Below are 15,181 nucleotides of genomic sequence, written 5' to 3' on the forward strand. Positions count from 1 at the left end.
TCTGAAGACTCACCAAAGCACTTCTCTCAGGAAAGAGTCTGGGTCTCACTCTGGCTTAAGCACAAAGCCAGTTGAAGCAGATGGTACTGATCAAGGAAGAACTTTCGTGCATCTTTTCCTCTCCCTCTGGCTCCTTCTCTTCTAGGTCTTGGCTTCCCCTCTGCGGCTGCTGACCCCAGCTGGAGGTGGGGAGGAGAACGTTCATTCAAATGAAATATGAAGTTTACATTATTTACATGGGACCAAACATTGCAAATGACTAAATTAAGACTGTGTTTATAACTTAAAGTGATCATAAGGATTTGTATCGCCTGATAATAGGCAGAGTCAGTGTCCTGATAGAGAGCAGGGCAGGTGGCAAGGTGCACTTCTTTAGGTCGGGGGATTGGGGAGAGCCTCTTCGAAGAAGTGACCTTAGTGAGGTGAGAAGACAAACCATCCTGACATCTCAGTAAATTCTAAGACTCTCCTAAGCAGAGAGAACAAGGGCTTCCGGCCCCGAGAACGTTACTTGAGATAATATTACCCTCTCCCAGTCTTCCTCTTCCTCCCTGGCTGCCCCTCTGGCTCCCCGGCTCACCCCTCATCCCACCAAAGCTCTGCACGCACACTTAGCATGAGGTCCTGGTTCTGGGCTTTCGCCCTTCTTCTCCCTCTGGGTCTAGAAGATCTCCTCCAGTCTCATACCTTTCAATACCAAACTAACAGACCCGCCCTGAGTCAGATCCGATTACCTCCCAGATGTGTCCTCTTGGATGTCTAACAGCCGTCTTAGGTAAGCCCAAACCTGAATTCTTGGTTGGTCCCTCTTGCTGACATCCCCCCGGTTTTTCGTAAGTAAATGCCAACATTGTCCACCCAGTTGCTTGAAAACACAAACCTGAGAGTCAGTCTTGCTTCTTCCTTTTTCTCTATCCCCATATCCAATTTATCTGCCAATCCTGTTGGTTGAACTCTTAAAATTGACTCCCAGTCTGTCCTTCTCCACCTGCAGTGGTCCACGCCACCCTCATCTCTCACTGTTGCTTCTTTTTTTTTTTTTTTTAAAGATTTTATTTATTTATTTGACAGAGAGAGACACAGCGCAAGAGGGAACACAAGCAGGGGGAGAGGGAGAGGGAGAAGCAGGCTTCCTGCCGAGCAGGGAGCCCGATGCGGGGCTCGATCCCAGGACCCTGGGATCATGACCTGAGCCGAAGGCAGACGCTTAACGACTGAGCCACCCAGGCGCCCCTCTCACTGTTGCTTCTTAACTGTGGTCTCCCACTTCACTCTTGCCATTCCCTCCCTACGTCCCCACCGCCAGGTGATTCTTAGAGCATCTAGAGTGATCTTCTTTCTTGTCGTTGTAAAAAACACATAAAATTCACCGTCATACTATTTTTGCATGCACACGACAGTAGCATTAAGCATATGCACGCTGTTGTGGAACAGATGTGTATCTAGTGTTTCATCTTGCAACACTGAAGCCCTCTACCCACTGAACAACTCCCCCTGCCCGTCTCCCCACCCCCTCCAGCCCCTGCCGCCACCACTCTACTTTCTAAGAGTCTGACTACTCTAGATACCTCACCTAAGTGGACCTGTACCGTATCTGTCTTTTTGTAACTGGCTTATTTCACTTAGTCTGATGTCCTCAAGATCCATGCTGTGGCGTGTGACAGGCCTCCCTCCTCCTTTTGTAAGGCTGAATGTGTACACCACGTCTTCTTTATCTGTTTGCTGACTGACATTTCAACTGCTTTCGTGGCTGTTGTGAATAATGCTGTGATAACAGCAGTATACAAATATCTCTTCACAATGCTGTGGATACATACCCGGAAGTGGCATTGCTGGATCATACGGTAGTTCTGTTTTTAGTTTTTTCAGGAACCTCCACACTGTTTTCCACAGCAGCTGCATCATTTTACAGTCCCACCAGCAGCGTATAAGGATTCCAGTTTTTTCACTTCTTCACATCCTTGCCAACACTCGTTATTTTCTTCCCTCTCCTCCCTCCCTCCCTCCTTCCCTCCATTTCCTTCTTCTTTCTTTCTTTCTTTTCTTTCTTTCCTTCTTTCTTTTCTTTCTTTTTTTCTTTTCTTTCTTTCTTTTTCTTTTCTTCTTTCTTTCTTTTCTTTCCTTCTTTTTTTCCTTCTTTCTTTCCTTCTTTCTTTCTTTCTTTTCTTTCTTTACTTCTTTCTTTCTTTTTCTTTTCTTTCTTTCTTTTTCTTTCTTTTCTTTCTTTCTTTCTTTCTTTCTTTCTTTCTTTCTTTCTTTCTTTCTTTCTTTCTTTCTTTCTTTCTTTCTTTCTATGGCCATTCTAACAGGTGTGAGGTGACACATCCTTATGGTTTTGTAGAGTGATCTTTTAAAAGCATGGGTGATGTTATATTCCTGCTTAGATCCTTCCAATGGCTTTCCTTGAGCTTAGAATGACATCTAACTACCTTACTTTGGCCTCCGAGGTCCTCCAAAACCTGGTGTCTGTCCAATCTCCATCTTCCTCTTCCTCTTCAGTTCTCATTGGAGCGCTCCAGCCATGGTGACCTTCTTTAACACCCTAACCACTCTGAGCGCGGCCGATGCGCAGGGCACTTGCACGAGCAGGTCCCTCTGCCTTGCTCTTCGCATGGCTGGTTTCTTCCCATCATTCAGATCTTAGCTCACATTTGACCACCTCAGCGGTGACTTCCAAGCTGTCCCAGCTGGAGTGCCCCTCCCAGGCACTCTACATCACATCACCCCTTTCTGTTTCTCCTTGGCTTTCCACAGCAGTTATTAGCACCCGAAATTATTTTGCTGAAATAGTTGTTGGCTTGTTAGGTGCTTGTTAGCCAACGGGGACTGCAGCTCAGGAGACCGGGAGCCTGCATGTCTCATTCGCAGTCACGCCCGAGCAGAGGGCCTGAGCCAGGGAAGTGAACCACCCTGGAATCATATGGAGGAGAAAGCGAGGGATGGCCGCGCGAGATCTGGGGTACGCTTCATGGACCATGTGACATTTTAGTTGGGCTTTCAAGGACAAACCGGACTTCGACGGGCAGATCTCTGAGTGAGGTAGGGGACACCTGAGGCTGAGGGATGGCCTGAGGCAGGCTGAGGGCGCAAACGGCCGGGCGTGTTCAGGGACAGGGACCCGGACTTGGCGGAAAGTAAAGGTTCTTGAGAGGAAGTGGGGGGCAGTGGGGTTGAAATGGCAGGCCGCAGAGGATGGCAGAGAGTGAATTCTTTTCAGTTTCGCTGATGTGCTATTTAGTTAGCAGTGTGTGAGGTGAGAGGATACAAAGATGGAGAAGACAAAGCTCCGGGCCTGCAGTGGGGCGTCACGCATGGCTCTGAGCAGTGGGAAGACAGGAGCATCTTAGGGTGCCAGCGTGCAGCGCCCAGGACCAGGCCGCGTGGAATGCGATCCCGGCCCTGCCAGGGGCTAGCTCCGGGACCACGGCAACTGGTTTTGATTTTTGTTTGTTTTTTAAGAATTTTTATTTATCTATCTATTTAGTTAGAGCACAGGCAGTGGGGACGGGCAGAGAAGGGGAGAGAGAATCTCAAGCAGATGTGAGCTGAGCACGGAGCCCAGTGCGGGGCTCGATCTCCCGATCCTGAGATCAGGACTTGAGCGAAGCCAAGAGTCAGATGCTCAACTGACAGAGCCACCCAGGCAGCCCCCACAGCAAGTTCTTAACTGCCCCGTGGCTTAATTTTCTTTGCTGTAAGGATGATAATCATTGTAGCTCTTTCTCTTGGCTTTCTTGTGAGGATTAAATGAATTCATATTTGCAGAATGGTGTCTGGCGCTTAACACACGCTAGTTATCATTAACATGTTTGAAACAATGCCTGGGGGGAGCCTGGCTGGCTCAGTTGGTGGAACATGCGACTCTTGATCTTGGGGTCATGAGTTTGAGCCCCATGTTGGGGGTTAGATTGTATTTAAAATGAAAATATATATGAAATTTATAAATGCCTGGTACATAATAAAATTGTTTTTTTTTTTTTTTTTTTAATTTTATTTGAGAGAGAGCAAGAGAGAGCATGAGCTTGGTAAAGGGGCAGGAGAGGAAGGAGCAGGCTGTCCGCTGAGCAGGGAGCCTGATGCGGGGCTCGATCCCAGGACTCTGGGATCAGGACCTGAGCTTGAAGGCAGATGCTTAAGGACTGAGCCACCCAGGCGCCCCTAATGATTGTTAGTGTTATGTTTTGTTTTGTTTTGAAGAAAGTTGATTAGCAAGAGTGTAGGTCACTGTTGCAAAGGGGAGACAAGAGACCCAAGGAAAGGATGCAGGAGGCTACTGCAGAGTTGAGGCAGAAAGGAGTGAAGCTCAGAATGAGGTGAAAGCGGAGATAAAATTCGGTAAAACAGGGGTGCAGGATATATTTTGGCATTAAAGAAAGTGGTTTTGGTTTTTAGGTCTGTTGAATGTAAGGTGCCTGAGGAAAGTCTCTGACGATGTTCAGCTGAAACTACAGTGAAACATCGGACCCTTAGGACAAAGGCGTGAGTAAGACAGGGAGACTTCCACTCCGGAAGTGTGGGTGTGCATGTAACAAAGACTGCCAAGAATTCAGATCGAACCTATCGTTTACCTATTACATTGGCAAAGAAAAAGTGACAGGATTTTAAACTTGTGTCGTGTATTCTTTCACACTGCTGGCAGTGGGGCAAATGTGTGCCATCTTCCTGGCAGTATTTATCCTGGGTCTTAGGGGTGCTTATGCCCCCTGAATTAGTTGTTTCACCTTTTGGAGTCGGTGCTTAATTAACGTTCCAAAATGCAGACAATGACCGTGTATGGAGCTGCTCACTACAACATACTATGCAATTGAAAAAATGAAACCTGCAAACAGGCTCACTCAATGATAAGAAAATGATTAAATAAATTATGGTATGTTCATATGCTAGAATATTATGTAGCAATTAATAAAAATCGCATTCACTGACAATTGTAATGTGAACTGATGTGGGGAGAAAAACCCAATAAGGACACACAATTATATATAGATTATGAATTTAACTGTGCTAAAAATAAGAATAGTTTAAGACTGGAAGACAATATATTAAAATGTCACCGTGGATTATTTCTGTTTGGGAAACTGAGGTATGGCTGATGATTTGAAGAAGTCCAGTAACTGAGTTTGAATTAGGACCAGATAATCAATTTTATCTTATTTAAAATTTCTTTCCCTCTTCTGGGACGACTGGGTGGCTCAGTTGGTTGAGCGTCTGCCTTTGGCTCAAGTCATGATTCCAGGGTCCTGGGATCGAGTCCCCCATCGGGCTCCCTGCTCAGTGGGGAGTCTGCTTCTCCCTCTCCCTCTGCACCCTCCCCCGCTTGTGCTCTCTCTCTGACAAATAAATAAAATCTTCAAAAAAATAAAATTTCTTTCCCTCTTCAAATGCATCTGTTAATATTCAGTTACTAATGCAATAATAATCTTTGGCTCACAGATGGTACCTTCTATTACACATCCTGATCATATATATATATTTTTTAATGGATGTAGTCCATCAAAGGCCTAGAACCCCGAGTCCCATGTTCAAGTTAGTTAATATCATATCAGTGTATGATCATCCACTTTCATTTAGAGGGACATGATTGTTACACAAGAGATTCCCTGGGTATGTCAAAGACAAAAGATTAGCACAATGCATCATCCCTGAGAGGGGAATGCATCAATAGTCCTCACTTTAGCTGCACACCCAAGCAGCAAAAAGAAAGCCATATACCTACCCCCAGGAGCACACCTGATAGAGAGCTTATCAATATGAAGAGTATATTCACCAGTCACCAGAATTGGGCTACAAATATCCTAGAGTTGGAGATGTCCTGGATCACATCATTAACTTCCTTCAAGATACGAATGCTGAACAAAGCATGTTGTTTCAGGACTTTAGGAGGAGTGCTCACTTGTGCACTCTCTCTCTCTCTCAGACACACACATTTTGATATCTAGCCCAGTCCTAGCTCTCCAGCTGCTTTTGCTGAGGACTAACCTTGATAAAATGTTTAATTTTTAATTATAGAAGGCAAGTTTTCTGTCTACTATGTAGAAACAGATAAAAGGCTACTGAAGAATAAGGAACCTCACCAGGATTATTTCAAAGGTATGTTGACCATATTTTCCAAAATCGAAATGGAGACATATGGACAGTAGAATGCAATTTGCCATTGTTTTTGGCTTTCCGGGACTGTTTTGGCACTTTGGATCAAGCTTGGGGAATTTTCCACTTTAGGAATCCCAACTACCCAAGGTAGAAGCCAGACAGTTCCTTCTCTGCATTCCTAATCTTCTTACAGGATGCTGGTATATGAACAGAGGGATTTGACAACCAGACACACCCACATGGGACTCTCATCCTGGAGGGAGGGATGTGAGGAAGTAGGCGCGCTCAGAGAGAGTTGGGGCAGGCTGGAGTCTTTGGATCTGAGGGTGAGGCAGGACAATGAGGTCTTTCCTGGAGCAATCCTATAGTCTGATTTGCTCCTTCATTCCTGTGGGGCAGCCTCTAAATCCAACTCTGGTCCTAGAATGGTTCTACCCTCTATCAGGTAGGCCTTCCAGGCAATGGCTTGGTTCAACATCATTCCATCATGTTTGAGGAAAATAGTTCCTTTACCAGGTGGTTTTTTCCCATTTATTTGTCCATGTTTATAGATTCCTGCATACAATGCCCAAAGTTTAATTAGGAAATATAAAATAAACACCGAGCATATTCATGTAACAGAATTCTATACGCCAGTCAAAACGGAAGAAACTAGCTATATGTAACAAGATGGATAATTCTCGCAGACATAAATTTCAACAGAAGGAGCCAGACACAGAATCTATACACTAGGAGGCCATTTCTAGAAAGTTAAAACTACAGGCAAAACCAAACCATGGTGTTATTCGTGAGGGTATTAACTTTGGAGAGGCACAAGCCTAGCTTCTAGGATGCTGATACTGTGCCGGTTCTTGATCTGGGTGGTGGATACAATAGAGTGTTACTCTGTGAATTACACTAATGATTTGTGCACTTTCCTGTTTGTATTTTACGTTCCAATGAAAAGCTTTTTTCCCTTGATTTATGGGTCATTTAAAAAAATCCCACAACTCTTACCAATATTCAATCCAGCACATTGCTGATAGTTTTTACAAAACTATTAGGTATTGATAGACCTCAAGAGTTAGTTTTTTTTTAACGTTTGAAGAAAAAAATATCAGTACATGGGGAATTCTAAACATAGTCTATACCTAAGGATTGCATTTCAGTGTATTCAAATGAAACCAAAGATCAGCTTGACAAGGTTTACTATGCCAAAGAATCCTTTTCAGGAAAGATTTCAATCTGGGGAGTGTTTAGGAGGCTTGCTTGCCCTCTCCCAATCCCCTTTCCTTACTACACAGGGGTCTCCAAATCATCCTCTGAAAATCTCTGGCTTCATGATTGAGGCCCTGTGCATGAGGTCTTATTTTCAAGTTCACAAATAAAAATGCAAGTGAGATAAAAACACTTCAAAAAAAAAAAAGGTAGTTTCCCACCATCTAATGCAACTAGCTCTGCGGGGGGAGGGGGAGTGCTGGGTGTTAACAGTGATTAGAAAAATGAAAGGAGAGGCGCCTGGGTGGCTCAGTCATTAAGCATCTGCCTTCGGCTCAGGTCATGATCCCAGGGTCCTGAGATCGAGCCCCGCATCGGGCTCCCTGCTCAGCGGGAAGCCTGCTTCTCCCTCTCCCAGTCCCCCCTGCTTGTGTTCCTTCTCTCGCTTTGTCTCTGTCAAATAAATAAATAAAATCTTAAAAAAAAAAAGAATGAAAACATCATCCAGAATCACACCAAATCGGAAGAAGACAAAGGCAGCCAGAACTATCTTATTTATTATAAAGATACACCGTGAAGAACAGACCTGACTGTATACTGAAGCCTGGAATGGTACATGCCAAAATGTACAGTACTATACATAAAAGTGCATTGTCACAACAGATTAACAAAACATTTCTTTTCTTCCAGAACTGTAAAAGCATCCCCCCTATTTCCGCCTCAGAGCTGCGGGACTGTAACAGAGGCAGGACAGAGCACAGATGACACACGTGGGCGGAAGAAGCTCAGAGCGGGAGGGAGGACGCGGGGACACTGCGGGCAGGAAAGGCACAGTCACGGCTACCAGCAAAACGAGACAGTCTGATGACCGACAAGGATGCAAGACAAACGATACTGAGCACCGAGGCACAGGAAGGGGCACGGAGAAGCAGAGAGGACGCGGAGGAAGTTCCCACTGAAGTGGGCGGTAGGAATTGGGGGGGTGGGAGCGGGGAGGGGGGCAGACGCGGGGTGGGGCGGGTGGATGGGGCGACAGTAAAAAGCAAGGCTAAAACTCCTCTAAAATAGAAAGGCACTTTCACATGTACATACTACAGATGTACATCGACACAATTAGGTAACAGTCACAAGCAGGAAGCTACCAGTACTGTAATTGATCAAACCGACAGAAAAGGACAATACGGATTTAATTACGTGGGCAGGAGTTACCCTTGAGTCCATAGGTAAATAGCAGTCTCTCCTGTTACACAGCCACTCACTTTACTTTAAACATCTAGAATAACCATCACACTACACACTGAACTTGGATGAATGCTCTAAAGGGGGCATTCACAAATGCACGGTTTATATATTTCCTTTTACTAAACAGTTTCTAAGATAAGCATTATGGAACCCAGTACAATTATTTAAACATACAAAAGTCCCTATGTAATTTAAAGATACAGGTACCCATCTCGATTATACCACATAGACTATTTCTTTTAAAGAACGTATACTAGGGTAAGTGAAAGCTCGATTTCCAGTTTGTTTTACTCATCTGAATGGGGGTGTGTGTGCCAAAGTCACGCTGCACCCAGCCTGACACCCAGCCCAGCTGGAGGCTGGGTTTTCAGCTCAGGGGACAGTCTGGAGTGGGGAGCTCTATTGTACACATGGGTGAGCCTTTACCTCTAAGTGGCTCTGCAGCTGAAGCCTCAGTGGTGGGTAACTCAGAGCAAGACTCAGTCCCAAGTGTTTGTCCTGCATTCGTGGTTTCTCACTACTGTGGAATAAAACGAATGTGATCCCAAATCTGAAGTCTTCTAAATCCTCAACAGACCTCTGGGCTCTTTAATTTTTTTTTTTTAAAGTTTATTTAAATTCCAGTTAGTTAACATACAGTATGGGCTCTTTAAATTTTAGAGGTTGTAATTATCATATTAAAGTTTCTTCATTTTGTAGACCCCGTGTCATTCCCAAAGCTGAGGACACTACTACCCTTCCCACTTGTATCTTTTCCTTAATTAAATTATAAGCCCATTTTGGGAATGGCAAAAGTACGAAGAAAACTCTTGACTGATACAATGTGACCTGATCTCTCCATCTACTGATGGCTGTTCGCGCTCACCGCAGTAGATTAAGTGGGACCCTGCTGTAAATTATTCTATGGATGGCTCAAGGAGCACCAAAGTCAAATTACGTCGTGTGAAAATGTGCAAAACTGTTGAACGATAGTGTTGACCCCGAACATGAATACAGAGCTCTGCAAAGGGCCATTTGACTGGTTCAAATAATTTACAGAACACTCATCAGAAAATCTATACTAAGTACCTTTCTCTCTCTCCTGATGATCCTCTCCCAACACCCCTGACCCCAACCAAAAGGTCAACTTGGTAAGCCTACTTCAGTGAGTTCTGTGGGTGAGACATGAACAGTTGTATCAGCTGTGAATATATATTCTTGTGTAAGTGGAGTCTGGTAATCTCTGTAGGGCCATCCTTTGCCCATCCTCAAAATAACCTCCTTCCCAAACCATGCATGAAGAATATGATCCTTCAAACTGGGACATAACATCTCCAGATTCTTTCCTTTTTGCCCATCCCTCGCACCTTCCCTCCTCCCCACTGCATGCTACACTGGTAGCTATAGAGAGGGCCACATGGTGGGTGAGGCTGCAGAAGCTTTTAATGAGCTTACAGGATGTAATTCTGGATCCTTTGTGAAGTGGCCACCTTGTCTTATCCCTGGAATCTGAGACTCTTACTAAAACAAAGTAAGAAAACGTGAGTCCTTACTCACTGTGAGGTCACATCCTTCCTTGGGAATTGGGCGGGGGGGGGGGGTGGAGGGGTGGAGAAGATAGAAAAAAAAGAAAGGTTTTGGGGTGTCACCAGGGATATAGGGAGAAAAGAGAGACACATTTAAGGGCGTGATGGGAGAGCACTAGAAGTTTCCCGCAAGAAGGCCCAGCCTCTGAGGCTCTGAGGCTCTAGAGCAGCAAGTCCCCTGCTACCTAAGGGAGCAGAATCCTAATTTGGTGTTTGGAAAGGCAACCCTCATTTCATCAGAGGTGTAAACACTGAAGAGAGGAGACACTGGGCAGGCTTACCAGGGAGAAGTCTGAAGACATGAACTTGCAGGAGTAAGAGCTAAGTTAAAACTTGCAGAAGACACCTCCTCTCCCCATAATGAATTCAACATGCCTCTGCCCTTTTGATGCCCTCTGTAACGTGTTACTCTTCTATCAAAGATGGAAAGTAGCTTTAAAGAAATCCTTTAATTTCAATTTCTAAAAGATTTAAAGTCTCCCCCCCAATTATTTCCATTTCTTATTCTCTGCTTCTGTTTCCCCATATAGCAGCAGAGAATTAGAGACCAAAGTGGGATCTGGAAGGAACTGGGAGGTTATTCAGGAAGGTTTCAGTTTCCTAGGAATTTGGGAAGATGGTTTAAAAGGGTTAGTGCTACTTAAGAGCTCAATCCTGGCTGAGTCTCCCTGGTGTCTCAGATTGCTGAGGGACCAAGAGAGCTCAAGAGAAATGGTGAGAGGCTGGACAAGATGTTGAGCTGGGCATTGTTTTAAAAATGGGCAAAGAGGATGCTTCAGAAAACTCAAAGAGTTAAAAGCTTACCATACCTGGAAATACTTGAAAAAAAATTCTCCATTCAATCCATTTGTGAAATTAGGCCACCGGCTAGCAACCAGAAGTGTGACTTTGAAAGGTAACCCTATCTCATTAATTTAATCTCTCTCTGCATTAGAATGATTAGACTGGCAAATTGAGGGAGAGATCACAGTAATGACCTTGATTTTTCGTACAGATCCTCATTGTTTCCTGCGGGAGGAATTCACCAGTGGGTTAACAGATTCAAGTCCATACTGTGTCACTCTTAGATGGGCAGGCCAGTGGCTGCCAGTTTGAATCCAAACCTAGAAGGAAATCAATGGTGGTCGAAAGGGGTTAGTCTGGGCCATCCATTTTTCTTAAAAAAAGGTCTCTTCATCAGTAAGTTCAGTGACAAAGTAGGTAGGATGGCATAAGCTGCTGCTGGTAGGAGTGGTGATTTGTACCTTAGTAAAAACAACTGAATTCAAAGCAACTTTTTAAGACAGAGGGAAAACATAGGGAAAACGGTCTTTGTGCTAGGATGTCAGAGAAAGAGGTCCCTCACGGAGCTCACCTGACTATCTGAGTTCTGTTGAGACCACGTGGAAAAAAAAAAAAAGGAAAGGAAAAAGTCAGTGGTTCCAGGTGCCAGATTGGAAGGCAATCACCCCGGAACCATGAGGTGCCCCTCCCACCTTGGCCAGCATAGCGCGTCCTCCAGAACCGGAGCCAGTTCTCTGTTGGCTCAGAGACACAAACGGAGAGCAGAGCTGGGGATTCCACTTAGGTTCCTCAGGCCTCTGTGCAGCCTGATTAAAGGAACCGAGGTCATTTAGCCAGAGGGAAGGCTGAGTGAGGCAAGGACTTGTGTGCCGCGTGTGTGCTCCGTTTCCAGGGGGAGAACACAGCGGTTTCGGGGAGCTAGAAGCATTCGCTAGGCAGTTGGTAACAACAGATCTCTGAAGGAGTCTGTGGAGTAGTGCAACCAGGAAGTCTTTAAAATTAGACTGTTCTAGTCCTTTGTGAATGCAGGGGATGGACTTGGAAATCTTCGGGGGCCTGATCAGGCTTGTGGAAGGAGTCACACCGAGAGCTCTGGAGGATTCTCTCTCTCTCTCTCTTTCTCGCCTTTCCTAGGTTCAGCTCAAGCAGTAACTGCAGGGGTTCTCACCCCCCTTCCTCTGAGCTTTTAACCTGGACCCAAGGGAGGGGACTCTTATGAAAGAGGCAAGCATCCAACTCATTCAGGCGGTGGGCTGCAACCTCCCCTGGGAGCGTCCCCCTACACGGGTCCGAGGTGCTCACCGTCAGCTACCTAACAATGCCGTTAGCACCGTTCAGCCACCACCCCAAGTGCCACAGACCAACACTGGTTTTACACCAAGGCCTGGAACTCAGATTCGCGTGCCTTCGGATCCAGACATTTCTGACTCACCCGGGCTGCACTAAACCCGAAGCACTATACCACACGGAGAGCAGAGCGGTGTTGTCTTCATTACAAATGGTGCAGCATTGGATTTTCAAGTAAATCTAAGTGTTTCTATTGTCTTTAAAATGACATAAGATATGTCCAGTTATTAAAAAAAAAGGAAAAAATTACAAAATACAAATGCCCATGTTAATTTAGCTAGTCTCAGACATTACATTCGAGAACATAGAAAAGCCAAAAATCTCCAGTTGTAAGCACAAAACTAAGGAAAGTTATGGATCACCGACTTTTGTCACTGATCTGTTTCTTTTAAAATCACCAGCCCAGATGACCTTGCCCACCTGGTCTTTACATTGTGCAAGACTTGTCTGTTGGACCTTGGGAAGGTGGGGCAGGTCCTACAGTAGGGTTTGTTTTCGGAAGAACAGCAGGTTTTGGCCGAAGGGCTGGCGGCTTCAGCTGCACACCCATTCTGGGCGCCACCAGAGGCTTGAAAGTACTCATGGTGTCACTGGAGGAGGTGGTGCTCCGTCGAATCTGCGGCTCTGAGCTCCTGAGGGCAACGTTGTGCAGGGGGCTGAGAGATTCCGTGGACGTGGCGGGGGTGGGAGCGTTTTTCACTTGTTCTAAGGTATCCAGCACCACATCGGGGGCATGCTTTGCTGTACTCTGTCTCTCCAGCTCTCGGAGTTCATTCAAAGCAGTGTTCATCGTCTCCTCGATATCCTGTTGAAAAATAACCAGAGAGAGAGAGACAGAAGGGAATGGTAATTAGTACTAACGTACAGAAACCCTTACGCTTCATCTCAAAGCAGACAGGCCTGCAAAGCAATGATGTTTTAACGTCGCTGGCGGTAGGATGTATACACGCAGGGCTGTCCCACACTATTATTTCGACTGCGTGGTCAGTAGACCAAGATGCAAGGGTGTGTGGAGTCATCTATCAAACACCGGCCATCCCAAGGTGCCAGGCAGCCTTCTCGTGATTTCTCCCGTACATGCTGACTTACTGTACAGAATTCTATTTCAACTTATGGTTAAAAGATAGCTTCAATTTAGACACTGCAACAATTTCTCAAGAGATAGATGGGAATGGGAATGAAGCAGGCTTCTTTCATTCATTTAACAAATAATTTTGAGCACTTACTATATACTTGGCTAACTCCTAGCAGTTCTTCAAAATTCAGTTTAAGCCTTCCCCTGATAACTCTTGTCCAGTGGATCTCAGCGAAGTGGTACTGCCCCACAGACGGCATTTTTGTAGTCTGCTATGTGTGCATTTTATTTTTTAAAGATTTATTTATTTATTTGAGAGAGAGAGTGTGAGCACAAGTTGGGGGAAAGGCAGAGGGAGAGAATCTCAAGCAGATTTCCCACTGAGCGTGGAGCCCCATGTGGGGCTTGATCTCACCACCCATGAGATCATGACCTGGGCTGAAATCAAGCCGGTCGCTCAACCAACTGAGCCACCCAGGTTCCCATGTGTGTGTGTGTACTTTTAAATGCCACAAGAATGGGGTGGCATTATTGGCATTTGGTGGGCAGGGGTCATATATACTAGATCTATTGCGGTGTCCCAGATAAATTTATATGCAATGAACTGTCCTGCATCTTGTTCAACTTCTGAATGTCCTTCAGACATTGATGTAGGTGAAAATCCTGTTTATAATAACGTGAGCCCTGACCCTAACTCTATCTTTTATCAATATGCCTTTTTAATTGTTGTATTTATGCTAATTATATACATAGGTGAAAGCATCTTACTACTTTGTCTTCTAGCCTAGTCAAGCATTAACTGAAGTACACTTAATTGTTTTAATATTTAATTCCTTGTATTTTTGTATATTATATTTGGAGCTTTATATGTTTTTTTCAAATTACGTATCTCATCTGTCAATTTATTTCAGACAGTAAAGGGGGAATTACAAAATACATATTTCAAAAAGGTAGAGTGTGTTCCACTGATGGATGAACAGATAAGCAAAATGTGGTATATACATCAATGGACTGTTATTCACCTTAAAAAGGAAGGAAATCTTGCCACATGCTACAATATGGATAAACCTTGAGGACATGAAGTTAAGTGAAATAGGGGCCAGTCACGAAAAGACAAATATTGTATGATTCCATTTATATGAGGAAGTCACACTCCCAGCAGCAAGCCGAATGGGGTGGCCAGGGGCTGGGGGTGGGGAGGGGAGAAAGGGAAGTTGTTCATCAGTGGGTATAGGGTTTCAGTTTTGCAAGATGAAAGAGTTCTGGAGATTTGTTTCACAAAATGTGAATATACTTTACTGAACTGCACAGTGAAAAATGGTTACAATGGTAAATCTTATGTTATGTGCTTTACCAAACACACACACACACACACACCCACGGTGGAGTATTGTGTGGGACGGGAGGGGTGAAGACCCATCGCCCAGGTCTGACTGACACGCCTCTTCTCTACACTCCCGGGGCTCCTTTCACTCACCTGGAGCATAACCCTCATGGTGCTGCATAATGGGAACAGATTTCCATTTCCAGCTCCCTCACAGGACTGCAAGCACCTTCAGAAAGCAGCTGGGTAATGATTTAGCGTTGCTTCTATAAAGCCGGGCAGAGGACCTGGCACATAGTAAGTGCTCAATAAAAGTTTGCTAAATGACTAAACCAAGATACAATGATCACATATGGATACTGTTGTTTTTAAAAAAGCCCCATCAGGGATTCCACTGATTTGTTTAATAAGAGCATCTGCATGTTTTTTGTATGAACACCATGATGGCAGGCTTACTTGTCCTCATGGGAAAATCCGAAGATGAGAGATGGAAAGATAAATAAAGGACACAGCTGGAAGCCGTTTTGGGAAGATGACATCACTTTTCAAGTGATTATTTTC

At 44.8% G+C, this 15,181-nt stretch overlaps 1 protein-coding gene across 15 annotated transcripts in view; it reads right to left on the reverse strand.

The window, feature by feature from the left end:
- The window catches only part of SRGAP1 (SLIT-ROBO Rho GTPase activating protein 1), a 316,037-nt gene that overhangs the window by 36,533 nt on the left and 264,323 nt on the right, over positions 1-15,181 (reverse strand). For 7 of the 15 annotated variants that reach the window (XM_064590954.1, XM_064590953.1, XM_064590956.1 and 4 more), the window contains one exon: positions 7,829-13,026. In XM_064590954.1, coding sequence (XP_064447024.1) covers positions 12,649-13,026 — 378 coding nt within the window. In that variant the 3' untranslated portion in view covers positions 7,829-12,648. Of the gene's footprint in view, positions 1-13; positions 180-7,828; positions 13,027-15,181 lie in introns of those variants that run through there. The other 8 variants (XR_010411470.1, XR_010411472.1, XR_010411471.1 and 5 more) reach the window with 8 other exon arrangements.

The sequence above is a fragment of the Mirounga angustirostris genome, unplaced genomic scaffold, assembly GCF_029215605.1.
Source record: "Mirounga angustirostris isolate CCGP_5_RB_7025 unplaced genomic scaffold, mMirAng1.0.hap1 SCAF_5, whole genome shotgun sequence".
In the NCBI taxonomy this organism is placed as follows: domain Eukaryota; kingdom Metazoa; phylum Chordata; class Mammalia; order Carnivora; family Phocidae; genus Mirounga; species Mirounga angustirostris.